Below are 27402 nucleotides of genomic sequence, written 5' to 3' on the forward strand. Positions count from 1 at the left end.
TGTGAATATTCCAGTTTATTCATTCTGCTGTTGATGAACATTTGGGTAATTTCCAGTTTGAGGGGCGCCTGGGTGGCTCAGGGGGTTAAGCCTCTGCCTTTAGCTCAGGTCATGATCCCGGGGTCCTGGGATCAAGCCCTGCATTGGGCTCTCTGCTCAGCAGGGAGCCTGCTTCCCTTCCTCTCTCTCTGCCTGCCTCTCTCCCTACTTGTGATCTCTGTCTGTCAAATAAATAAATAAAGTCTTTTAAAAAAATCTAAAGAAGCATCAAAAGCTAAAAAAAAAAAAAAAAAAAAAAAAAACCCATGTCCTGATTATTAGTTTCTGCTACACTGAGATATAGTTGAAATACAATTTCAACAATTTCTAGTTGAAATATAATTAATACTAGCATTGTATCCAGCAGTCTTGCTAAATTCACTTATTAATTCTAATAGTTCATAACCATTCTTTTGGGTTTTCTACGTACATAACCGTGCCATTTGAGAATAATGACAATTAGATTTCTTTCTTTCCAATTCTTTTTTTTTTTTTTTAAGATTTTATTTATTTGACAGAGAGATCACTAGGAGGCAGAGAGGCAAGTAGAGAGAGAGATGGGGAAGCAGGTTCCCGCTGAGCAGAGAGCCCGATGCGGGGCTCAATCCCAGGACAGCTGAAGACAGGCTTTAACCACCTGAGCCGACCAAGGAACCCCTCTTTCTTTCCAATTCTTATACTAGTTCTTTATTTTTTGCCTTGTTTCACTGGCTGGGATCTTCAGCATGATGTCGTGGACAGTGCTAAAAGCAGACATCCTTTAGTAGGTGGGGGCGGGGGTTGGGATGGGGAAAACCCTAATCAAGTGATCAGTGTTGATTTATTCCACACCAATAATGGAATAAGTCAAAATCATTATTCACTTACTAGAATGCGATTAGAAGGACACAGCATCACTTCTGAGAGATTCCTGTCCAAGATGCATGACCTGAATGGAAATGGGAGAAAACCTCAGATAAATACAAACTGAGGGACAGCCTACAAATAACGGGCCTGTAGTCTTTAAAAGGTTCAAGGGCATGAAAGTCAGGGAACTGATGAATTGTTGTAGATTGAAGGAGATTGAAAAGACATAATGACTAAATGCAAAGAGTGACCTAAAGAGGATCCTTTTGCTAAGGGCATTTATGGGGACAATTCACAAAACTTGAATCCAGTCAGAGGATTAGATGGTAATACATCAGTATGAACTTCCAGATCCTGATGGCTGTGTAGAAAGTCCTTGTTGATAGGAAAAGGCTCTAAAGTATTTTGGAGGTAATAGGGTATCATATCAATAATTTACTCTCAAATTGTTCAGAAAAACATTTCTCTGTACTCCACTTGCAACTTTTCTATAATTTTACTTTGAGATTGTCTCAAAATAAAAAAGTGAAATCAAATTAATCCAGAACACTTAATTCCAGAGAGGACCGCCAGGTGGAGTCCTTAGGCCAGAGAGCTAATTTTACTTGGCCCTTCCTTTTCTGGATAAAAAGGAGTTTCTTTACTTCGAAAAAGGAAAATTGCGTGGATTTCCATTGCTTCAGGACGTGAACAGAGACATAAACTCTAGGTGATTTTATTTATTGTACGACATCCCTATGAAGGTGAGATTACCTTTTTAAAATTTCTTTTGGGTAAGGTTTCTCAACCTCAGCACTGTTGACATTTCTGGGGCTAGATAATTCTTTATTGTGGGGCTGTCCTGTGCACTGCAGGATGTTTAACAGTGTCCTTGGCTTCTGCTCACAAGATGTCAGTACATACCTCCCGTTATGACAACCATAAATGTTTCCAGACATTGACAAATACCCCCTAGGAGACAGAAATCACCAATAGGTTGAGAACCACTGTTTTTGGCAACAGCATGGTCTCTGCTCTGAGCACTTTGGTTCCTCTTGGTTAAAAGGGAGCCTAAAAGGTATCTGATCACTTCTAGTGTGGATGATACATTGTGCGGGTGGGGGGAGGGGGAACTTTGGGTGCTGGGAACTGAGCCCCAAGACCCTGGGTTCTGGTAGGTACTTGGTGCTGAAGTCCTCTTCTGTGCACAGACAAACCACAGAGCCTGGCCTTGGGCAACCAGCCAGGAAGGATAAGTCCAGGGTTGAAGGAAAGAAAGCAGAAGAAGAGACTGGGGTAGGACTCCTACCCCACAGACTCCTTTCCCAGAGTAGCCAGAACCCAGATGCCTCCCAGCATAATGGGCAGAACGTTAAGATGCTGGAGAATGGCCTTGGTTTCCATTATCCCTGTTTGTTTTCATTAACATGTCCTTTCTGCTTCACTTCTCCACCTCCTTCCCTTTCCATCCTTGGATCTGGACCTCCACCCCTCACCTGCTCTGAGGGGCCCCATTATACCTTAAACATTGAAGCATACAGCCCTCTTTAGCCATGTGATGGTGATTCAAATGCAGTGGAGGGCAGTCTCTCCAAATTCAAGTGCACTCTAGGCTGCCTCCATTTACACCACATTGCCTGATTCTTTAAAGTTCAATTCCTCCCCTTTCCATTATAGGTATATCTTCTGTAAAAAGTGCAGCTTGCCCCAACCCTTTCAAGAGTTACAAAGTATCATGTCTGCAGTGGCCTGGGAGGGGTGGAGATGAGCCCATGGGGACCATTGTGAGGTGCCAAAGAATTTGGGGACAAGGTCAGAAAACTATCATCTCCTGGAAATACAGCCAGGTTAAAACAAATGCATCATGGCTGGATTTGGCCAGCTGTAAAATTAATTCCCCCTCCTACAAAAAGCCAGCCTCCCTCCCTAGAGACGGGAAGGGAGGCACCTCGCCAGCGTGTGGCCCAAAGCAAGTCACTTTACCTCTATGAGCCTCAGTCCACGAAACAACAGATTTAGGGGAGATGATCTATGACTTTATCACATAAAACAAAATTCACTAATATGTCCCGTCCCCGCTGAGTCCAAGTATCCTTAAAGTTGGGCCATGTGTGAACAGGCATTTTCTGTGGTAGGTCTTTTTTAACAAGGTGGTGTTTTGTCCTGAGGACTCTGTGAACAGCTTCTCAGACTGCCACTATCCTCAGCAGCCCTAGGACCGGCTGGCCCAGCCACTACTAGGAGGGGACATGAGCTCTGAGGCTGCCTGGTTGGCTTCTCCTACTTAGTGTCCCTTGGGAATAAAAGGAAGTTATTCCTGATTTGGTCCCAAACATGTTCGACCCTAGCTCTCAGCAGGGGGAAAAAGCTCCAGGGGGCTAAAATAGTACCTTGCACCAGAAGTACTTAGCAATTGCTGGTTTTGATTCAATGCCTGTCACATGGGGGAAGTTGAACCCTTACCAATGTTCTGCCCTAGTCCTGGTTACTGTCTCCCGAACACACTCGCTCATTACTTTGTTGCCTCGCACTGACAACTCTGGTTGATTCATGCTCATCGTGGGCAGCTGTTGGGTTCTGTGGCTACCCCCGCCTTCTGAGAGCTACCCGGTGTTCCCCTCCTCTGGCTGGAAAGCTCCCTGCAGCCGTGTCCTGCTAGATCAGCTGTTCCTGTGGCCACAGCAGATGGGCCTGGATGAACACTTAAGCGAAGCAGGAGAATCGGGGCCAAGAAGCAGATTCAGAAAGCTTGCCTAGAAAACTTGATTTGTACCAGTTTTGCTTGGGAGATGTTGGTGGTCTTGTCATTTGTCCTATCATCTGGAGAGGCGAGGAGGACAGGCTACAGTTAATGCGTTCCAGGGGTCCCAAGGCCTAGCAGCACCATTCCTGAAACTCTGAGTCAACCCTGGATTTTTTTTTTAAATTATTATTTAATAGAGAGAGAGCACAAGCAGGGGGAATGGGAGAGGGAGAAGCAAGCTCCCTGCTGAGCAGGGAGCCCGATGTGGGACTCAATCCCAGGACGTTGGGATCATGACCTGAGCTGAAGGCAGATGCTTAACCGACTGAGCCGTCCAGGTGTCCCCAACCCTGGATCCCTAAAACAGGGCCCCTCACCCACTTTTGTTTTTCCATAAGTCAGTTCTAGTTGGTGTATTCCCTTTATGTGTAGCCATAAAGGCTGCAAATAGACACCAAAAATTTGTGGGATTCCCAGTAAGTACAAGCTTCTGAGCTCAAAGGGAGGCCATGGTAAAAATCCCATGTAGCGCAAAACCCGCGGGTACAGGGATTTCGGTCACTGTGCAAAAGACAAGCTGTGACCTAATTAAGTCCCACTTGACAGCTATAGATGAAGAAGCACGTGGTCCAGGCTGCGGAGGGCGCCCCCTTGACAGGCGGTGGGCATGGCTAAGTTCAGCCCCTAGAACCCAACCAGGGTTCTGTGGCCGGAAGAAGGTCATTTACCAAAGGACACCCTGGGCCTGGAATTTGCTCAAGCCGGAAGACTTTCTGCTTAGTGACATCAAAGAGGTCCCAGACCATAAATAAAGCAGTTTCACAAATCAGTCAACCCCCACGTTTCATTCTTGTGCTTGGAAAGAAATACGGACTTCGTGGTCATGGGATGTTAACTCTTTTATTAATTTAAGGTTAACACTGTATTTGCTTTGTGGATTTCTCTTTTGAAGTTGTGGATTCAATAAACAACAGCTGGGTTCCCCCAGCTCCTAGGGGACAAGGCAAATGCATTACAGTCCAAGAGGGGAGCAGGACCAAATGGAGAACGAGCTTGAAAAAATTTAAGGCAAATGTCACTCCCATATTAAAGGGAATTGATCAAGCAGATATGCATTTCAATGAAAATATATGAAATATTTGTCAAAATAATTAACTCGGTAAAAATTAGAACATGTAGCTTATAAAATGCCTACACAGGTTTGGCAGAAATAAATCCAACCGTGTCATTAGGCTCATAGTACACACAGACACAGGAGCGACCGCCTTCAGAACAAGTCTCCCGGCAAGCAGAGGCCAAGTGTATTTCAAAAAAGCAATTCCACGAAATGGGCAGTGATAAGATTAACGACTCATGGGCTGGGTTTCCATTTTGGTAAGAGGAATTGCGTGAGTCACTGGGGCTCCTTGTGGCTGGCCCCCAGGATGCCTCCCGGGAACCGTCCTCAGGAGGCTCTGTGTCAGGGAGAGGTGATCACTCGGAGTACGAGACTCCTGGAGACATGACAGGACGTGGTGACGAGGGGCACTCGGCTCACCTATAGGACAGTGCGGTGGAGAGAGGAAGGGTCTTCCCATCCAGATTTGGAATAGGACATTCGCGGCAGTTCCAGAAGTAGCTGACTATGGAGAAACAGATGCTCCATCCCCAGTGGTCATGTATTTCACGGCCCCGTGTCTATTCTATTTACAGTCTGACCGGACTGTCCCCAGACAGCTTTGTGGCAGGTGGGGGAGCAGGCACGTGCTCGGCTGGGCACCTCGCACAGGGAGACAGGCCCAGGGCCTGGCAGGCGAGATTCACTGAGGCTGCAGGGAGCACGGGGAGAAGAGTGATGGGTGAAGCCAAGCATCTTGCCTTTCTGCTTTGGTCTTGAAGTTTCAGTAAACTTATGGTCCCAGAAGCCGCTCCAAAGCTGGAGCTGTGGGTTTCCAGAATTCCTGCTGTTCCCGCTTGGGGTTTGCCAGAAGAACGGAGCCAGCAAGCAGAGTTGGAGAGGCACACCTCCTGGAGGCCCACCGCCCATGGGGGCCGGGTGCTCAGAGATGCTGCAGAAGGACCTTGCTCCTAGGGAGATAAAGCTGTTGGACGCGGGGCACCCCTGCAACAGGCCTGGGCTGACAGTGTGGAGAAAAGGCGGATGGACGGATGGACAAGAGAGGCCCCGCCCTCTGCGGTCGGCTGGGGTGCCCCTACCCAGCCAGGAGGCACGTGCGGCAGCAGAACTGAATGAACAGCTTCCGTTCGCAGAGCCGGTTGGACTTCACCATCTCACAGAACGTCTCATCGGCTGGGGTCCCACCAGGAAAGAGAAAGGGGGGACATGTCAGACTTCAGGGCCTGTTAAAATGGTTCCAACCATCCCCTTTCCCTGGCTCCATGATGGGCTGGGAGGGGACGGGGGTCACAGAGGAAGTGGGGGCAGCAGCCAGAGTGGTCCTCGCTGTCTTCCCGTGACATGTGTAGCCTGAATATGGCAGAGGGGGCACCTAGCTCACAGGGGTTCATGCGGGTATAGACAAATGGGGGGCTCGAGATTGCAAGGAAGGTGGATAGGGCTGCACCAGCTGGGCCTCAGGGTTCCTGTGCCTCTGTCTTTCCAGATTAAGTGCAGTGGTGGGAAGTTTAGTAGGAAGACTCTGGGGGTGGGATGGGGGTGGGGTAGGAGGACAGGCCTGGAAGGGACAGGCAGGGAAGCTCTCCCGTGTCCTGGGAGCACTCCAAACCAAATGAGATAGGAAGGAGAGAGCTGTCAAGGCTAATGGAAAGGAGAAGGGGAAGAGGGCGGGAAGCCAGCCCATTCCAGCTGGCTGCTCACTTTTGGAGTTGCCTGGTCACTGACAGGACCTGGAAGACCCTCCTATGACCACCTCACTTTCTCGGGTTGGAACTATAACCTGAATGGGTATCATCCTAAAGAGGGAGCTTCCTAGCCTTTGAAAGCCTACAATTCTGCAAACCAAAGAAATGACCAAACACCAAGGCAAGGAGGCCACATTGAGATCTGCAGGACATTCTGGGTCTGTGCTCAGCCAGGGCGGGGCCAGGGATGGCTCCATGGGACTGCTAGGTTCCTCTCTTGTAAGCCAGTTCATAGCGCCCAAAGCTGGCCCTCACTGTTCCTCCCGGTGACCAGCTGAGCATGGAATCTTCTCTGCCACACCACGTCTCCAGGCCAGAGTCCTCTGCCTGGAATCCCCAAACTGGACTCCGGGCTCCCCCAGAGTTTATGTCTTCATGGCCCTCCCTGGTCTCCAGGGGACCTCGAGAACCAGGGATCTCCCACAGCTCAGACGCAGGGCTTCCCTGTGGGATGTGCGGGCCTTGACACTGGGCTCTGAGGCTGAGACCCTCTGGGCCCCCTGGCTTGGAGCCCCGAGATCAGGCCTCTCCTAAGAGAACTCACCACACTCAGGCCACCGGGGCTCACCACACGAGAGTGGGAACGGTACAAGCACAAAATCAGTTTTAAGAGTTACCCAACAAACAGAGCAGCAGTAGCCTGTGGCCAGGATGCCTCATTGATCAATGACAGAGGCGTAAAGGGATGGGAGAATGAGAGGGGTCCCTGATGGTCACCCAAAGGGATGGCCCGCCCACCCTTCAGAAGGGCTGCGCCTGCATCTCCTTTTCCTTTCTCTTTTGGCCACAAGCCACGAGCTGGGCTCCCCCAAGGGCAACCCCGTGGGTGCTCACCGTTGCTGCATGTGTGGTTGGTGATGCACGTGCTGCCCAGCAGTGTGAAGCCTGTCTTACACCTGCTGCAGTTCCTGCTGGAGCCTTCGCAGCTCAGGCAGCTCTCATCACACCTGCAGGAGGAAACAGGTTCATTCTGCTGCGCGGGAAGGGGCCCAGGCGCTGCACGCACCCCTCCCGGAGTCCCCCTACCCTCTTGCCTGCCCTGCAACTGTGACGGCCTGAAACCCCAGACAAGCGTCTGCACATTCCTCCACCCACCTGATTGCACTATCGCCCTGAGGACGGGTGAAGACGGTCATGGCCAGTGGGCAGAAGCCTGCTGGGGGCTGATGGGCCCAGGCCCCAGTGGCTCACAGATTCCCTGTGGCTCACCTGGACACTTTCTTGGACACTGTGGCACCTGCCCCACAGCTGGCTCCTCAAGCAACATTAGCACACGCACCCCTGGGAGCTGCCCAGCTCTGAGCTATAGTGTTGGCACTCCAGGACGGGGATGTGGCAAACCCAATCCCAGAGCAGGCCTGGGGGACTGCTGCAGACCAGGAGGCTGAGCGGTCTTCATGGCGGGTGGGCAGGGTGTGGGTCTTGCAGTTCTTGCCCGAGATGGGACCCGGGGTTCTTTCTACTGCAGAGTACCTTGACCCCGTGAGCGGGGTGGCACACAGTAGCTCGCAGGCCATATCCAGCAGTTGTACTGGAACAGTCATTTGCTCATCTATAGATCACTGTGGCTGCTTCTGTGGGGTTAGAACTGAATAGCTGGGAAGGAGAGACCACAGGGCCTGTCAAGCCCGAACTACCCACCACCCGGCCCTCTAAAATAAGGAGAAAGAGCTCGCCATCCCCGCCCCAGGGCCACACCCACTGCCTTTTCTGAGTCCAGCTCCTGGTGCCCGGGTCTCACCAGGCTCCAGTCGCCCTCCTTCTCAGCGGATTCCCACCGCAAGTGGAACCGCCCTGGGCGGGGCATGCGGCGTTCAGGCGGAGTGGGCGGGGCATGTGGAGCGGGAGCCCAGCTCCAAGGACTCTGGCCTCTGCCCCGTGTGGGCAGTTCTTTGCTGAGGACTCATGCCACCTGCCCCGTCAACAGCTAGACGCCATCAACAACCTGGGGGCGGTTGATGGCCTCTCCCCGAAGCGGCCTTCCGCTGGACAACCAGGGGTGTAGGGCGGGGCCTGCTGCGTGGGACCCTGTTTCTATGCACTTGGGGAAGCCGCTAGGGTCTGGCCCCGGTCGTGCGCACCTTGGGGGTGGCTCAGCCACACACCCCGACACCACAGCCCAAGGGATGACTTCCCCCGGGGATCCCTGCTTCTTTTAGTTCTAGTCCTAAGGGCCCCCAACCAGCCCCTTAGGACCAAAACTAGGGCCTCTCCTCACTGCTCAGCGAGAGGTCAGTGGTCTCAAAGGCTTGGGGTCAGCACTCTGAGGCGGTGGCTGAGGGCTGCTTCAACGGAACAGTGAGTGGGGCAGGCTAAGGTAGAGAACCACCTGCCAGCCCCCAGTGGGAATGCAGGTACATCCCTCTTCTAGGACTGTGTAACAGACTCGGACAAACCCGGCAGCTTAACACAACACCATTCAGCACCTCCCAGTCCCGGGGCAGAGAATCCTGGGCAGGTTCTGAGCAGCTCCCTGCTTGGGGTCTCACAAGGCCCAGGTCAAGGAGTGGGCTAGACTGGGCTTGGCTGTAGAGGCCCCAGCTCAGGGGAAGAATCCAGCATCATGCTGTTCCCAGGGAAGGATGATGTCCCTCCAGGGACCACTCAATGTCCCCCTCAACCAACGGCCTTGGGGGCGCCTGGGTGGCTCAGTGGGTTAAGCCTCTGCCTTTGGCTCAGGTCATGATCTCAGGGTCCTGGGATCGAGCCCCACATTTGGCTCTCTGCTCAGTGGGGAGCCTGCTCCCTGCCCCCACGCCTGCCTCTCTGCCTACTTGTGATTTCTCTCTCTGTCAAAATAAATAAATAAATAAATAAGGTCTTAAAAAAACAAAACCAAAACCAAAGGCCTTGAGGCCCCTGCTTCTCTGAAAGACCCTCTTGGCCTCCTTTCTGCCCCACAGGCAGTCCTCTTAGGCAGGGTAACTTCCAAGCGCCTCTGACTCTGTCACTTTCTATGGTACCTACTTCCCCCATAGACACCACGGCAACTTTGTCTCGTGAGACTCCGGAAGTGGGCCTGCGCACTCTATCCCTCTTCCCTTCCTCCCCGCAACAATGCAGGGGCCACGTCCTCTTCTCTCCTTTCGCCTTTAGGCTGTACCCAGTGAGCGTCAGACATCGAGTCTTGTCGCGCTTCAGTCTGAGCACAGAACAAAGCAGAAGGCAGGCATGGTCTCTGCCCCGCTGGTCACCCAGGAGGGGTGGAGGGAGCAGAGGACAGTGGGGAGGCCTGGGGGCATGATAGGCCAGCTACCCCTCAGGCAGGCACCCCAGCGAATTGCTGTCTTTGGAGAGGTCCTTGCTTGCACTTCTGGGTCCTCTTACTACGCCTTGGGGGTGTCCAGCCCCTCCTCTGAGATCATCATGGACTGTTCTCCACTTTGTGCCTCGCTTCGTGGGTCTTCTTGGCCTCTTGGCTGCCAAGCCAGCAGGCCTGAGTCCTGGCCTGGCTTTCCCACAGAGTAGCCAGGGCCCACCAGCCGGGGCTAGGCCCGGCACCTCGCAGCACCCTGGGGCCTGCAGGAGGCCAAATCCTAAAAGTTGCTGGCGCCTGAGTGGGGAGACGCCCTGCATCACCCAGCAGACCAAGACTGCTCTTCCTTCAGGAGGAATCCAAGCAGAAGGGGTGTTTGGAGCCACGGCACTCTGAAGACGGACGATTCCTGAAAGGCCGGCATTTCACCCCCTCAGCACCTTGTGTGGGGCTTCCCCTGGGGGTGTATATCCAAGATCTGCTGTATGAGGCCCAACACTGGACTCTCTTCTGGGGCTGAAAGCTTTCCCTCCTGTGGAGGTGAGCACCCAGATGCTGCTGTCTTCTGATGTCAAGGAGGGGCTCAGGGTGGGGGGCTCCCTAATTCTTGCCTCCTGGGCTGGGGAGGCCATAGTTTCTGGGTGCCCCGTGGGGTGTGGGTGGCCACAGTCATGGGGATGCCCAGCATCCTGTGGGATCCTGGGCGTCTGACAAATGGAAGTGATTATCACTATTTAATTCCACATTCTCCCTGGGCTGCCATACTTAGTGTAATTATCGTTGAACCAGCGGGCTGGTTAAAATGAAAGGTTTACTTCAGACACCCATGCTGAGGATGCTACGCAGGACTCAGCAAGGATGGGTGAAGGTGGCAAGATTCCTATTTCAAACCAGCTCAAACGAGCGGGCTGACCCCTATCTAGATACATAACCCCTCGGGAACTTCTACTGGGAGTCCAAAAAGCACAAGGACTTTGTAGTCTCTCATTGGGTGACTGTAGGTTCTTTTGTTTATTTGCTTTTTTTTGTTTTGTTTTTGGTTTTTTAAAAAGATTTTATTCACTTATTTGACAGAGAGAGAGAAAGGACAAGCAGGGGGAGCAGCATGCAGAGGCAGAAGGAGAAGCAGACTTCCTGCCTAGCAGAGAAGACAATTCAGGGCTCAATCCCAGGATTCCAGGACCCTGACCTGATCCAAAGGCAGATGCTTAACTGACTGAGCTACCCAGGTGCCCTGCTTGTTTTTGTTTTAAGAAAATACATTAGAACCCAGAGCAGTTCTCAAACACAGCCCGGGGAGCCAATTCCATTGTGGGTTCCCAGCTGTGAGCTGAAAGACAGGGCAAGGTCTCCTCAGACAAGCTGTACGATGTTTCTCCAGGGCTCCCTAGTTTTGAGTTTATTTCAGAAGGAAAGCCCCTGCCCCACCCCCACCGTCATTATCATCAAGGCCACCTTGCAACATCTCATTATTGCTCTCACCCTGAACAAGACAGGCTGCCCTGACTGTCTGGGGATCTAGGTTATAACGTCCTGAGGAAAAGGCAATAGCTATTCAGCAAGACAAGAGGACACCCAAGAAATGGCTTCTTCTTCCACTGCTCATGTCCAGTGAGAAAGGTAAGGAACACTACAGGGCTAGAAGCCATCAAACAAGAACGGTGCACTACACAGACACACGTGAAAAGGAGAGGGAGTTATAATCTACATTCACTGACTGCGTAGGGAATGGCTTTAGAATGAGGACATGGTCTGGACCTAAATTTTCTCTATCTAATGTAAAATGAAAAAAAAAATCCACAAACGAAGCCCAACCCATGGTTTCCTTAATTACCACCAGTGTGAATGCATCTGGGGCTGTAGCACAGGAGGAGCTCCCGTGGGGGTTGCCAAGGCGGCATGAGTATTGGCAGACAGGCACCTTGTTACTCTGCCTCGTGCCCTGACCCAGCAACAGAGCTCCAGGCACTCAAAATTCATTAAATGAACAAAGGAATGAAAGCCACCAATAAACTTGTGACCTTAGCAATCACCAACTACAGGGGTCCCTCCACTCTAAATGGGTTCCGGTATCCCTGCCGTACCTACAGCTCCCTCTGCAGTGATGTGATGTGGCACCCTCCCCCAGCCCCAGGGAAGCTCCCTTTGCTGGCACAGGGAACCACCATTCCCCGGCAATCTTTTTTTTATGTTTATTCTTTTAAAGATTTATTTATTTATTTTTAAAGATTTATTTATTTCTTTGTCAGAGACTGAAAGAGAGAGCACACAAGCAGGGGGAGAGGCAGGCAGAGGCAGAGAGAGAAGCAGGTCCCTGCTGAGCAGGAGCCTGATGTGGAACTCGTTCCCAGGACTCTGGGATCATGACCTGAGCCAAAGGCAGATGCCTAACTGACTGAGCCACCCAGGAGCCCCTACATTTATTTATTTATTTGAGAGAAGAGAAAGGGCAGGGGGAGGGGCAAAGGGAGAGGGAGAGAGAGACTCTCAAGCAGACTCTTTGCTGAGTGTGGAGCCCAATGGGGGTGCTTGATCTCACAAACTTGAGATCATGACCTGAGTCAAAATCTAGAGTGGGGTGGGGACGCCTGGGTGGCTGAGTTGGTTAAACAGCTGCCTTTGGTTCAGGTCATGATCCCAGCGTCCTGGGATTGAGTCCCACATCAGGCTCCTTGCTCGGCAGGGAGCCTGCTTCTCCCTCTGCCTCTGCCTGCCACTCTGTCTGCCTGTGCTCGCTCGCGCTCCCTCTCTCTCTCTGATAAATAAATAAAATCTTTAAAAAAAAAAAAAAATCTAGAGTGGGGTGCTTAAGCAACTGAGCCACCCAGGAGCCCCACTCATTCCCCAGCAATCCTGGTCTGAGCCAGGAAGACCATCTGAAAGGACTGCGTACCTTCGGCACACTTTATGGGGCAAGCCCAGCATCTCCTCTGGGTAGAAGCCTTCGCCACAGGCTGGCACACATTTCCAGTCTTGGAAGTGGAAGTTTGCCGCACAGTGAATACATTCTTCTCTGCTGGGCCCTGGTAGGGGTACGGGACAGAAGCAGATGTCAGGGACGGCCTGCCCATGACCATGTTCCAGGCCTAGCACGGTGCCCTGGGGACCTGGGGAATGGTCCAGATGGCCCACGTCCACCACCGCAGCTAGGGTTCCCAGCTGCTCACTTTCTGCCTACCCCAGGCCATCCTCGCCCACATCCCCATTTCACAGGGAGGGACGTGGAGGCATGAGCTAGCTCAGCATAATTCCCACCGTCTGGGCCATATCTGATGGCCCTGACTCCAAACGTTTCCTTGCCAAGAGCCCTTGGTCTTGCTTCTTTTTGCTGGTGGCAGCCCTGTATAATTTGGAGCACTTAAAGTGTGTCTGTACCAAACAGAGACCTACTGCAAGTGTGGAATCCATATGCTGGATTCCAAATGCTTCGCATAACAACGGCATGAAAAAGTGCTGATTTTTTATGTTCATTATTTGTTGAAATGATAATATCTTAGGGACACTGGGTTAAATAAGATACGCTATTAGCCTTACTTCTGCCTGTTTTTCTAGAAAATGTAACACCGTATCAGTGGCTTACATTGGTGGCTCGCCTATTTCTCTGGGACGGATGACCGTGTGGAAGTGGGAAAAGTGAAGGAAGAGATTTTGGTGGGATGGTGTAGACAGGCAGTCGGTGTGGACAACCAGGCCATTTTTGACCACAGAGAGCAAACAACTAAGGGCTTACAGAGTAGGGAGTGGCAACCCCAAGAGACCAAAGCTCAGAAGGATGGACCAAGAGTCCAGAGGGAGAACCTGCAGCTCAACCCAAGCAGACTCATCAGCCTGTGGCAGATGTTGGTCCAGAATGAAGAAATTGCTATCTGTCTATCTGTCTGTCAGTCACTCATTTAACAACCAGTAAGCTCTGGAGTTTACTCTGTGCCAAATGTGGCTGAGGAGCCCCTGATGGGGTGTCAGAGGCAGTGAGGTGGTCCCTGGCTGATAGCTTAGGGGGTTGAACATGAGGAAGAAGTAATCTTAGATGCTTCTGGTGATCATAGTCCCTTGTTAAACTTCCTCCTCTAATTCCACTGTGTTCTTTGGTCGAGGCCTGGCAGCTAAGGCAGTGACCTCTGGCTCTCTTCCTGGAGTTGTTCCTGGACTTAGAAGGGCCCTCTTAGCTGTGTCAAGAGAAGACCCCCATAGAGACAGGGGTCTGCTGCATGGTCCCACTGGCCCCAAGTTTCAGTGCTCTGGCAGCTGGTTTCATCGCTTAGAACCACAGCTTTCCGCCTGGAAGGGAATTCTGAGCTCATCCAGCATTGAGAGCGGGATGCAGAAGCAGGAGCCTTTGGTGGGGGAGGGGGGGTTCCATAATGAACACCACCCACCCACCCACAGTGTCCACATGGGATATCCTCCTTCCTTCACCACAATGCCCTGCAGACGTGTAGGGTTTCTGTCCAGTTACATTATGTCATTCTAGATGGAAGACTGCTCCTGTACTCTGCCTCCGCACCCCCGCCATCACTTATCTTTAGGGAGCATCTGGCATTGGCCATTTGGCCCTTGGAAGCCCAGCGCCTCAGGAGATGCGCGGTCCCTATGGCTGTCCCTGCTGGGGCCTCCCCCGCTGAACACTGTTACCCACATTCTCTTATCTTAGTCATTAGGCTCCTTGATGCCTAAGGAGCTTCTGTGGTGGGAGAGAACACTCGTTTGTGTTTGTGTAGTTGTCCTTGACCAACAGGGTTTGGGGCACCAACCCCCCGTGATGTCAGAAATCTGCATATAACTTTGGATTCCCCCAAAACTTAACTACTAAGTGCCTACTATTGGCCAGAAGCCTTTCTGATAACATAAACAATTACCACATATTGTGTACATTATACATATTATATACCGCATTCTTAGAATAAATTTAGCTACACAAGGAAAATGTTACTAAGAAAATCATAAGGAGGGGCGCCTGGGTGGCTCAGTGGGTTAAGCCTCTGCCTTCAGCTCTTCAGCTCAGGTCGTGATCTCAGGGTCCTGGAATCGAGCCCCACATCGGGCTCTCTGCTCAGCGGGGGGCCTGCTTCCCCCCCCTCCCCCTCTCTGCCTGCCTCTCTGCCTAGTTGTGATATCTCTCTGTCAAATAAATAAATAAAATCCTTTAAAAAAAAAAAAAGGAAGAGAAAATATATTTACTCTACTGTATGTATTGAAAAAAAAATCAGTGTCTACGTGGACCCATGCAGGTCAAACCCACATTGTTCAAGGGTCAATTGTATTTATTTATTTATTTTTAAAGATTTATTTATTTGAGAGAGAGAGAGAGCCTGAAAGGGGAGAAGGTCAGAAGGAGAAGGAGACTCCCCATGGAGCTGGGAGCCTGACACGGGACTCGATCCCGGGACTCTGGGATCGTGACCTGAGCCGAAGGCAGTCGCCCAACCAACTGAGCCACCCAGGTGCCCCACAGGTCAATTGTATTTAGATAAAAGTTCAATTTACTAAACTTCAAAGGGAATGAAGCACACTCAGAGGGGGAAGAGGAAGTAGTTCTGGCGATGGATGGTGGACAGGAACGATGTGAATGTACTTAATATCATGGAAGCATACACTTAAAAACAGTTAAGATGGCAAACTTGATAAGGATAGTTTGCCGCAATGATAAAAAAGCTGATTAAACACCAATTTTCAGGACTGACCATTTTCACAATTACCACAATCTATGAACTTTAGAACCCAAAGTCTCTTAAGGATTCTATGCAGTCACAAGTCTCTGCAGGTTTCAGACACTTGAAAAGCACCCCCAGATCCTCACCCTAAGATGGGGTTTGCTTACTCGGGACCCAATATATCATTTGTGCGGTCTACTACAAAGTGAACACGTGGGGTCCTTGTTCCAAATGCAGGTAAAATGTGCCATTAAGGGTATAACATATAACATGCTTTCCTTGCTTCTGCGATCTCTCTCTCCAGCTGTCATGGAGCTGGGATCTACTATTTCATGTCCTTCTCACTTGGGCTTGAGGAAGGGATGCCCATGAGTGGCGGCCGACCCTCACACGGACCTGAGGCACCACCGCTCAACTTGTCATGCATATGCTTTACCAGCTGCGCAGTCCTGACCAATGGGCCATGTCCCAACTGGGAACAAGCTGAGCCAGGCACCTCCCTGTCCCCTGGGTCCTCTACAGCAACCCACAGCTGGCAGGCAACCCTAAGGAGTCACATCCTCTGTACCAGGACTCTCAGTATTTGCACCAGGAATAGGCAAGAGGCTTGTTCAAATGCCCTGGGGCACTGCCAGCCCCGGGGGGAGACAGATGCCACCATGTCCCACCCTGCACTTGTCCCTGACCACAACCCTCCCCATGATCATGCTTAGGCCTCTGTATCAGGGACGGGCAACAGCGATCACTGAGTTGGGGCAGGGAGGGGAAGGCTAGGTGGGCCAGGGGCCTCCAGGAGGAGGGGAGCTGACAGCTGAGAACAGCAACTTCCAGACACAGACTCCCATTTGACAGGGGGCAAAGAAACCTCTAGACCACTCAGAGTAGAGAAGCAGGTCCTCTTCCGAGCAGCTGCCAGGGATTGGATGCATGCATCTTAGGAGCTTAGAAAGAAGCCAGGCAGGCAGGCACATGCAGGTAGAGAGACACCCCCCTCCCACCACCAGACAGCCTTAGCCCTGCACGCCATTGAATTCAATGCCTGAAGGGACAGAGAAGTCATCCTGTTGAGATGAGAGAGACTATGAGCATCTCTACAAAGCTGTTTGCCAACAGGCAGTCTGGGGACGCGGAGAAAGAAAAGTAAATCGAATTATTGAAATCAAAAGCGGTGTAAAGGCACATTTCTGAATTGTATGGATTACGGGTGACTATGAAATTTCAATAAGTGACATCGGCAATGCTCCTTAATCAACCTGGACTAAACGAGGAGACAAAGAAAACAAAGAATAAACATGAGAGCAAAAAAATAAGAGAGCAAATGGGTAGGAAAAAAAGCTGAACTGCGGGGGTCAGGTGGGGGGTGGAGGATACTTCCACATGCCGAGCTCCCGCTGCTGTGGGGTTGTCCCCGGAGGACACATCCCCTGTAGGCTTTGGGGTGCTGGCCTTGATCATAGCCCAGCTTCTTGTGGCATGTCCACACCTGGAGAGCACAGCTGATGCCCACATGGAGCTCCCGTGGCTGCTGGGGGGTGCGGTGCGGGGTGGGAAGTGGGGGCTGTGCCGCTCCTGCTAAGGGCTGGGTTGGGAGGAGAAGACTTAACCTGAAGTGTATCCGAGCCCACAAACTCATAATGCACTTCAACATCTAGTGCAAATAACTCTGCAACAGAAAACCCCATAAAACGAACCCATTCTCGGCTTTTCTGCATAAAAACAGTGCCTGGGAGACATCTGTGCTATCATCTTTGTGGGGAATTATAATACACATAAAGTTGTTTATAGAAGCCTTTTCCTCTTTGAATAAAATGTTCAAAATAAGAGAAGCTAGGTACCAGGAAGGCAGGCTGTGTTTTGAGAAGGCTTCCTTCACTTTCTGCCCCCTCTTCTCTGAAGCTAAATTTATAGCCTTGCCTTTCTGAGGGGAGGCCCGGGCCCCAGGCAAAGAGCAGTTCCTGAGGACTTAGCATCCCTCCCCGGTCCCCAGAGCATGCACAGCCTGGCTGGGCTTCTCATGCCGGGAGATCCAGGCTGGCTCACTCAAACTGAGGTCTAACAGGTTTTCTTTATTTTGAATTTTTAAAATAGCAAAGGAAAGGAACAGAACATCAAATTTCCCATAGTAACCATTTCTAAGGGTATGGTTCAGTGGCATGAAATACCGTCCCCACCATCCATCTCCAGAACTCTTTCAACTCCTCCAACTGAAACTCTGTACCCATTAAATACTAATTTCCCCCTCTTCTCCCAACCCCATCCTCTGCAAGGGCCCCTGTGATTGAATGTTGCAATACCCAGTGAAGCCCAGGGAGTCTTAGGGTTTTCCTAGCTTCAAGACAGTTCGCCCAGAGTCAGTGACCCATGCTCCAACCATCTGGCATAGCAAAATCGAGGCCCCTGCAGGCTGTGAACTCACCCACACAGGTCTGGCAGGTGTGATGGCATTCCCCACATCTGATTAGCTCAGAATCAAAGTAGGTGCCCGGTTCACAGTCTGGAATGCAGCTGCCCCGTGCAAAGCTGTTGAAAGAAAAAAAAAAAAAAAGGTGTGTTTTCATATCCCTCCCGAAATTTTTTTAAGATTTTATTTCTTTATTTGACAGATAGAGAGATCACAGGTAGGCAGAGGCAGGCAGGCAGAGAGAAAGGGAGAAGCAGGCTTCCGGCTGAGCAGGGAGCCCAATGTGATGCGGAGCTGGAGTCCAGGACCCTGAGATCATGACCTGGGCCAAAGGTAGCTGCTTAACCATCTGAGCCACCCAGGCTCCCCCCCCTTCCAAAATTCTAATGAAATTACAATCTCTCAATCACCTTTCATGAGAGGAAAGGAAAGTTGCTAAAGCATGGATCTTTGTGCAGCTTGAGGTTCCAAGCTAATGAAAGCAGGGAAAGAGTGGTCCGAAGCCAGCCGGAGGTCCCCCAGGAAGGGATGCCCCAGACCTGCCCCGCCCCCCCGCCGGAAGCCCCAGGCTTCTTCCCCAAATCCCTGGGGCTGAGTCCCTGGGCTCTCTCTTGGTCTGTGATGGCTCATGAACCAAACTGGAAGCCAAACCTGGAGAGGAGAAAATGAGCTTGTGTGGGCCCCCCCTGGTGGCGGGCTGACTCAGTCTGGCCGGTCCCAGCCCGCCGTGGCAAAGTGTAAGTGCTGATGATGTGTACCTTTGGGTGGTGGTGGCCAGATGGGTTTTGAGAGCCCGACCTACGCCTGCCTCTGCCTTGCTTGAAACCTTCGGTGCCTCGTGAGGATCTGGACATAAAATCCACTCCTGGGACTGGACAGGCCCCACCTGATACGGTTCTTGCCTCTCTGTCTCACCTCGTCATGCAGCCAAGTGTGTGGATTCTGGAATCGTCTCTCGAGCTGGACTGCCCACTCTGGGACCCTGCCCTGGCCACTTCCTAGCTCTGCCACCACGACCCGGGGTAAGCCAGCATCGCCTGTCCCCTCACCTGTCTCTTCTCCTATGCACTGGGACAAGCTTGGCTTAAATTAGATGAACCAAGGCTCGCAAGACGGCTGTCTGGCACACGGTAGTATGTCTGCTATGGGGATTTCCTCACTTCGCAAGATTCCACTGTGTTGGATGTGCACACTATAAGCTGTGTGCCACCAGGCACAGGGGACAAGGGCTCTGGCATGTTGGCGAGATTCAGAGAATCCTATGTTTCGTGGGGAGAAGCCAAGGGGTCCGGAAGCCTCCCTGCATTCACGGCGGGTGCCCACTCCGGGACTCCAGGGCGCCCGAGACTGGCAGTTAAATCAAGTGCTTAGTAACTGATGTCTCCCCTCGAACGCTTCCTGCATTTATCCCTTAAAGAGATGGATGGCCGCGAATCAGCAGCTCGGTGGCTCTCACTGCTTTAACGGGACAGCGATGATTTGAAGCCACAGCTTAAAAGGATATTGGGCAATAAAAGGAAGCTTTCTGTGGATTATGGCTGACGATGTTTTCCGAGTTTGCGTGCCCCTCTGAATGCTTGTCACACCAGGAACCGCTGCTTCCATCCATGTGGTTCCTCCTTAGCAGGGACTTTCTGTCCATGACCCTATTCCTCACCTGAGCAGCTGACCTCCTCTTTCCCTGGGAGTCCTCCAGTGCTCCCAAGTCAGGAAGCAAGTTCTAAGGAATTGGACCCACAGAGCCTCCCCCGCAGTCCCCAACTGCTGACACCTGCCTGGGTGTCAGCCCAGCCCAGCCCAGGAGGGAGATGATTAGCATAGCTCCCAGTTCCAGGCCCCCCAGCTGTGGCCACCAGCTCAACGCCACCGCTCCCTTTGGGGACCTCCTTCCTTGACCACTTCATCCTTCCACTGTTAATCCTGCCTCGTCCGCCTAACACGTTTACAGGACCACAGGTATGATGTGTGACTCTGGGGGTCCTGCTTCCCTTTCCTCTCCCCAGACTCCTGGGAGCTTAGGCCGTGGACTCTCTTCTCTCCCGATCTTCCTCTCCCTGATCTGGAAGAGTAAGGGCAGGCTAAGGGAAACCTCATGAAGGCAGCACTTCCTGGGCGAACTCCCCAGTAAGTAAAATGGGAGCAGTATTATCAATATCCTAGGGGCGTCTGGGTGGATCAGTTAAGCATCTGCCTTGGGCTCAGGTCCTGATCTCAGGGTCTTGGGATGGTGAAGCCCACATCACGCCCCTCGCTGAGTGGGGAGCCTGCTTCTCCCTCTGCTCCTCCCACTGCTTATGCTCTATCTCTCTCTCTCTCAAACAAATAAGTAAAATCTTAAAAAAAAATACTACCCACATCCTAGGTTGCCGTGAAGATTTAAATGAGGCATTATTGGTGACAGCACCCGGAACAAGGGCTTGTACAATTTCTCTTATCAGTTCCTACTCCAGAAACATTCAGCTCTACTGGGGAATCCCAGTCCTGGCAACACCCTCCTCACCTGGGAGCCTGTTAGAAATGCCAAGCCCAGGCCTCTCCTGGGAGCTGCGAGGTCAGAATCTGCATTTTAACAGGAGCTCCCGTGATTCCTTGGCCATACTGCAGGGGGGGAAAGCACCGATCCCCCCTCCATGCTTCCCTTTCTTCCATAACGTGCAGACCCTGGTTCTTCTAGTCCCTGGACTATGGGAGTGTTTTACAGCACAGTTTCCAACAGAATGTTTCCTAAGCTAGACAGTAACTGGGAGGAACAGGTAATGTATATTTGGTTGCATTCAGTGCAATGTGGTTGCATTCAATGGGCTAAACAAACATTTCAATAGATTCCAATAAAAATCATTAACTCAGCAAAATGTTTTTACAGCAGATGTGTGCTGAGCTCAGTGGGAGAGGGAAAACCAGGAATCTTAAAAAAGCATCCTCTGGAGGCAAGCTCCCAGAGCAGGAAGCAGATACCAGAGCTGGGAAAAAAAAGAGAAGAGAGAGAAAGAGAAAAGGCAGAGAATGGAGAGGAGGGAGGGTGGGCTTTGCAATGCCCCCCAAGCCCTTGCCCAGACTGGGAGAGAGGCATGGGAGTGGATACCCTTACTGGTGCCTAAAGATGGGAGCTCCTTACCTTTCCAGCAGCCAGCCCACTTTATATGGTAGGGGTGCCCTCACCAGCTCCCCAGGTACTGCATAAAAGGTAGAGATTTTACCTTTCCCCTAACTTTTTATTTTATTATTTTATTTTATTTATTTTTTAAAGATTTCTATTTATTTATTTGGAGAGAGAGAGAGTGAGCACAAGGAGCCAGAGGGTCAGAGGCAGAGGGAGAAGCAGGCTTCCTGCTGAGCAGGGAGTCCCATGCGGGGCTCCCTCCCAGGACCCCGGGATGGTGACCTGAACCGGAAGGCAGATGCTTAACCGACAGAGCCACCCTGACGCCCCCTAACTTTCTGTTCTTAAACATCAGTCTCCAAGTGGAACTCTGGTTCCTACAGACTCAGAATCTTTACCCTCAAGGGCTTTGGGCCTCTGCTTTTATCTTTTAGGAAAAAGTTGCCCAAACTTGGTAAGCCAGTGACAGAAACAAACAACAAAAAAGCATACACACTCTGTTTCTGACACTCGGGTCTGAAGGGACGGGCTTACCTGAATCCTTCTTTACACAAAGTACATTTTTCTGGTTCATCAACGCACTTTTTACAGCTTGGGTGGCATTTCAGGCAATTCTTCTGACCTGGAGAAAAAGAAGATGAGCCGAAGAGAAGAAGCAGAGACGTGAATCAATCCTGGACAAAGAAGACTCTGGCATTTCAAAGCAGGCTTGGTAGAACAGCGTGTCCCCTGTGTCAGCCCCCAGGAGCAGTGATGGAGTGATCAAACAGCCAGAGGCCATGTCCAGACCGCAGGCCCCCGTGTGGGATCACAGGTCTCTCTCCTCTCCCTTCTGGAGTAAATTAAAGCTCTTGCAGGACCTCCAGGCTTTGGAGGAGGGTGGGGGGTGTGGGGGTATGGAGGGGGTGGGGGGGTGTGCAAAATGACAGAGTTGGAGCCTAAAGAGGCCTCAGAGCTGCCCTCTGGTGCCTTCATAGGGGACCTTATCAAAAACTTGGTAGTTACAAAGACTAAGACATACATCTAGGACACCCAGCACACCTCCTGGGGAAATGCTGGGTCAAGGCAAACCCCAGGAGCCCCCGCCTGTTCTGATCTGGTCCTTTCCTCCGGCGCCTCATCATCGCCACCTGGCGTCTGGGCCTGGAAGCTCAGGGTTGCTTGCTACACGTCTGTGCCTCCTCCTGGGGCCCCAAGGGGGGCATTACACACATGCAGCAGGTGCTCAGGGAAGACACCGGGTCAACGAGGGTGGCTCATTCTTGCCTTGGGAGCAGGGTGGGGATGGAGGAAAACGGGTCTGGCTGGCAGCCCAGGGCAGGTGTTTGCAAAGGCTGTGAAATGCATCTTGCGAGAGAATAGCTTTTTCCTTTAAAGGGATTCTGGTTCTTGAATGGCTTTACGTCTATAAAGATTTCCTGGCTCCTTCTCCAGAGGTAGAACCGTCATGCCATCACAAACCGGGTCAATGATCCCTCCCACATAGCAAGGGCCTCTGTGGGAAGGTTTTGACCTACACAAATCGACAACATCAAAACGGTAGCTTCTTTGAACTTGAGAACTATTCTCCGTCTGTTTAACCCAGACCTTGTCTTTTGCCTCTTCTGGGGTGACGTGCATTGGTGAAACCCTGGCATGGGAACATGGGAACCTGGGCCCCAGGGCCCCGCCCATCCACCCACCTTCCTGGGCCTGGTGGAATGGCAGGACACCTGGTTTCGTGGTTCTGAGTTCAAGTCCCACCTGTGCCGTTACTAGTTGTGGGCCTGGTGGCTCCTCTCAGCTTTGTTCCCCCATCTGCAAGACCAGGAAAGCATCACCCCCTCTTAGGGGTGTGGCCACTGCCTGTAAGATGGGCTGCAAAGACTAACCCACCTCTTCTGAGCCCAATTAACGCTGGCCAGGAGGCTCCTCTTTGTTTTTAAAGGACTGAAAACCTTCTGCCCGTACTCGAATCCTGATTTCAACTCAGCAGCTCTTCCTAGCCAGGGCTTTTTCCCAATGTCAACTACCAGATCCATAAGCTGGTGCCAGATTCCCTGGGGAAATTCTCCCAGGAGAGGGGATCCCAGCCTAGGGTGGGGGGCTCAGCAGGGGAGGAGATTCATCATTCCTGTGCACACAGACATGCACTTACTTTCATCAGCATAAAATCCAGCAGGACAGAATGTCACACAGGTGTTCATCTCCTGATGGTGATAGAACCCGCGGCGGCAGGACAGGCACTGGGTTGGGCTCCTGCCCGAACAGGTCTCACACCCCTTGTAGCACCGGCGACAGCGTCTTGCTGTTGTGTCCCCAAAGTAGCCCAGAGGGCACACGCTCACGCACTTCCTGTGGGAACAGAAGCCACAGAGGACATTTCCCACCTGACCCCACCACCGCCCTGCAAGTCTGCGGCCTGCTGGGTCCTGCTAAGGCAGAGCGCCTAGCTGGAGAGGAAATTCTAGCTGTTCCTCCATCCCCCAAGTCAGCAAAACTCGGAGGGAAACAAAGGCCCTAGGGTGAAGGTTAAACCCTGAATGCCCATGGACTTGGTGAGCCCAGCAGAGAGGTTCCTAAGTACGCAGGAGAGGGTCCTGGACTTGGATCAGAACCTAGGAAGGCTTGCCTTTCAGTCTCCCCAGAAGAGATGTTCAGTGGCACCTGGGCGATGGCATTTAACTTTTGCAATTTTAAGCTCTGGTGCTACCTCACCACCCTCCCTTGGGGAGCTAGTCTCACGGGCAGTGAGCAAAGACAGCAAGCAGGCTCACTGCCTTTGCCCGGCTCAGGGTGAGTGTGTCTGCATCTGGGAGCTCGAGGAGCCCATGCGGGTCACGTCCATAGCCTTGCAAGGCCAGTGACTGGACCCTTGGGGGGTGGGAGCTCCCCAGACCTGGCCCATGGTGCTTTTTGAACAGTACTGGCTTCTAAAATGACATTTGTCTCTAGTTCCCAAGCAGTGAGCCTTGGTCCACCCACTCTGACCCATTTCTGTTTAACAAAATGGCTAGAAGATGGTTTATGAGCACAGATACCTTAAGGCCACACACCCTGTAATTTCTCTGTCATGGGCATGAATTACTTGTGTGATGAGGACAAGAAGTTACTAAAACTTATACAATTCCAAAGTGGTCAATCTCCGTGGGATTTCCTTTTTTGGGGGAGACGGTATGACATGATGTCTTAAGGAGGGTACCAGACTGTGGGGGGACTAAGAGCACAGCCGGAAACAGGTCACCTTGGTAGCCCTCTGAGGGGCTCCAGGACATGCGGTCAGAAGCCCCAGCCCTTTACCTGCTGGTCTTCGCACTCCCCAAGCTGAAGTGGACACAGTTCAAGCACTGGTCTGCTTTGGGGCCGTCACAGCCCTTGTCCCCACACTCCGGATGGCACAGACCTTAAAGAAACAAGCATTGTCATTCACCCAGAGAGATCCCTTGTCAACCCAATGCAGTCCCCTAAGAGCCTGTGTCAGGGCATCACAGCCTAGGAGGGGCGGGAGAAGCTTCCCGAGAGAGTGGTGGGGCTACCAGGGCTAGAAAGACTGCCCACCCCAAGGCAATGGGGCTACGACTGAGAGCTGAGCCTGGCCCTGGGCTCCAGCGTCCGAGGGTCTGATGACTCCAAGGGCAGTCTGAGGAAGAGGGAGACGCATCTGGGGCCCCAGATGCACGAGCCGAGCAGGGTGTGATGGCAAGAGAGAGGCTGAGGACACCGTTCTTTAGGGCACTCCCCTGCAACGGCGGTCATGGTCCTGGGGCCGGCCATCTCTCCTGATTCCCACGGTGGAGGACAAAGCAACACAGGATGGGGTGCCAAGGGCATGAGGGAAGCTGCCACCAGGCAGTGATGATGAGAAGGGAATTAAGCAAGAAGGGTGAAGAGGATTCCCTGCGTGCGTTGGTGGGAACAGGATGGATCTGTGAGCTTAGTGCCATGGGGTGCGGCTGTCCCTCAGTGGGCACGGGATGGGCCCTTTTCTGCAAACCTTTGCCGCTTCCCTCCCTCTTGGCCTCTGCGGTGGGCCACCCTGTCTTCCCCCACGTGCCCTGCAATCCCCGCATTCTGACCCTGGGGCCTGCGATGGAGAGCCATGCGGGGAGCTCTGTGGCCCTCCAGCAAGCCTGGAGGGAGGAAATGTCAAGTGCCCTCAGAACCGGGTGGGGCAGGTCCACAGGTGTCCTGTTCACCCGGCCTGAAGAACGTGACCACAGCATGCAAAGAACAGCACTGTGGTGGGACCCTCCGCCTACCTTACCCCTGACCCCCCGTCCGCCGGCTCTGGGCAATGGCTCCAGAAACTCTCCTCATGTGGGGAAGGACCCAGCAGGGTATTACGAAGGCTTTTGAGTCTTTAGAAGAAAAAAAGCCTTCTGTAAGGTTTGAGTTGTTGGAAGGGGTGGGGAGCGAGTTCAGAAGCAAAGAAGAGGTGATTTGCTGGCCACCAGCGTTTTCATGGGGATGCAGGCAGAGACAAAAGTCCCCATTCTCTGCCGCCCACAATGGGTCTTTGCTGAGGTGCACAAAGCCCTCTTCATTCGTCCTTAAAGGGCCTGCAGACCTTCCTAGTGTTAGACCCGGTTTATTTTGCTTCCCTCCCCGAAGGTTTACTGTTGTTGATATTTCCAAAGTTTTCATTGTGGGTCCCACTGTGAACCCCTTTCAAGGCTGCGTTCGTGCTGGGCTGGGCTGGGGAGGGCTCTGCAGTCGGTGCCCCCAGTCTGAGTTCAAGCACTCGGCCTGCCGTGCCTGAAGCTTATCACGGAGCCTACCCTCACCCACCCACCCCTCCTTCCCCAGCTCCAGACTGCTGGGCTTCTTGTGCAGTCAATTCTCCTTTGATTTGATTCCTGCCCACCTTCTTCCAGGTCATTCATGGGGGAGAGCCTCAGAGAGCCTTGCTTCCTGCTGCCTTGTTTTCTATGACTCCCAGCGCTGAGTACACAGAGGAACTGGAATCCTGCACTCTGCCCTTCGCACCTAGCCCCTCCTGCAGTGGTCCCGAGGATACGACCTTTAGGACCCCAGTGATTTCTCCCCGAGAAATCCAAGGGAACCAGCAGGTCTGTCTTGCTTGATAAAGTAAACAATGTCTTCAGTCTTAAGGACATTGGCAGGGGACAGGAAGGAGAAAGAATGATTTTCCCATTCTATCCTGGCATGGGAGACAGGAGCCTCGGGAGGTGGGACTGGATTAGGGTTGTTTATTGCTATATTCCCAGCACCTAGAAAGGTGTGTGGCATAGGGCAGGTATCCAATCGATATCACCTGAGTGGCTAAAGGGTGAGAGAATGGATAACAGAAGAATAGGTGGAGGGGTGCCTGGGTGGCTCAGTGGATTGGGCCTCTGCCTTCAGCTCAGGTCATGGTCTCAGGGTCCTGGAATTGAGCCCCGCATTGGGCTCTCTGCTCAGCGGGGAGCCTGCTTCCCCCTCTCTCTGCCTGCCTCTCTGCCTACTTGTGATCTCTGTCAAATAAATTTAAAAAAAAAGAAAGAAATATGGGTGGAAATTGGGAAACATCCACAAACAGAATGTTCTAGAATGTCTCAAGAGAGGGACAGCCTTGGGGAAGGCCTGGTTCATGGTATGTGGACTGGACTTCACCCTCTTCCTCCCTCCCGTGGCCCTCTGTGGTGGAGAGGTTGGTTCATAACCCGAAGGAGCCCCATGCAAGGCTGGGATCCATCCAACAGTGAAGGCAACAAAACCCGACCCGGGGGACTAGCTGACCAGTGGTGGGCAGCCCCTGGTGAATAGCTTGGTAAGACACTGCCCAGGGCAGATTGCTTAGATGAGTGTCCATAAACTCCCTCTACTCCGGCTGTCTACTTGAGTTGTCTCAAAGAGCCCAATATCAAGATTCGCCTCTCGATGAAGTGTTCTTGGACTCAGTCATCTTGGCTGTCTTCTCCCACTCACTCCATCACTCTTAAGATGGCGCGTGTTTTTTTCAGAATGCTGGAGCACGTTCCCTGGGTGAGCATATATTCCCTAGGCTCCAGACAATGAGGGGAACGTGATTCACGCACTGACTACCCTCGGTCGCCCGGCTACATGGTGTTACGGGTGTTCCGATGACACAGGCTTATTTGGAATCTCTACCTTAAATCTTTTGGGGAGAAAATCCAGAAGTCAAAAAGCCCCACCAGCAAATGTTACAAAGCCGCCTGGAGTTCTAGAAGGCCCTTCTCATCAAGTGGTGCTTAGACCAGTATCCAGGAACAGGAGGACTTGCTAGATATCCCGATCTGTCCCCTTGCCCTTCGTGTCATCCAGGAAAAGTGTGCTAGGACCTCGCTGGCAAACCACCGGTCATGAGGTGGAGGAAAGGGGCAGGGGGTGGCCGACTGCAGACAGGAGGTGCGGACGAGACTAACAGACCCCTTTCACTGCAGGTCTAGCCTGCCCTCCTGACAGTTTGTGACCCTGGCCTTGGCTCTGCTAGGTAAGCACAGATGGGCCCCAAGACTGTGACTCCACACAGTGCTGCACTGGCCATGCCATGCGTCCTGATTATCAGCTCCCCGTGCCCGCTGA

At 52.2% G+C, this 27402-nt stretch overlaps 1 protein-coding gene across 3 annotated transcripts in view; it reads right to left on the minus strand.

The window, feature by feature from the left end:
• Window positions 1-4488: 4488 nt before the first annotated feature.
• PCSK6 (proprotein convertase subtilisin/kexin type 6) overlaps window positions 4489-27402 on the minus strand; it is a 180821-nt gene continuing 157907 nt past the window's right edge. For all 3 annotated transcript variants that reach the window (XM_059180175.1, XM_059180173.1, XM_059180174.1), the window contains 7 exons: window positions 24157-24259; window positions 23015-23211; window positions 21412-21499; window positions 17793-17896; window positions 12619-12748; window positions 7304-7416; window positions 4489-5897 (listed from right to left, as the gene is read on the minus strand). In XM_059180175.1, the coding sequence (XP_059036158.1) occupies window positions 5800-5897; window positions 7304-7416; window positions 12619-12748; window positions 17793-17896; window positions 21412-21499; window positions 23015-23211; window positions 24157-24259 (833 nt within the window). In that variant the 3' untranslated portion in view covers window positions 4489-5799. The remainder of the gene's footprint in view (window positions 5898-7303; window positions 7417-12618; window positions 12749-17792; window positions 17897-21411; window positions 21500-23014; window positions 23212-24156; window positions 24260-27402) is intronic.

The sequence above is a fragment of the Mustela lutreola genome, chromosome 7, assembly GCF_030435805.1.
Source record: "Mustela lutreola isolate mMusLut2 chromosome 7, mMusLut2.pri, whole genome shotgun sequence".
NCBI lineage: Eukaryota > Metazoa > Chordata > Mammalia > Carnivora > Mustelidae > Mustela > Mustela lutreola.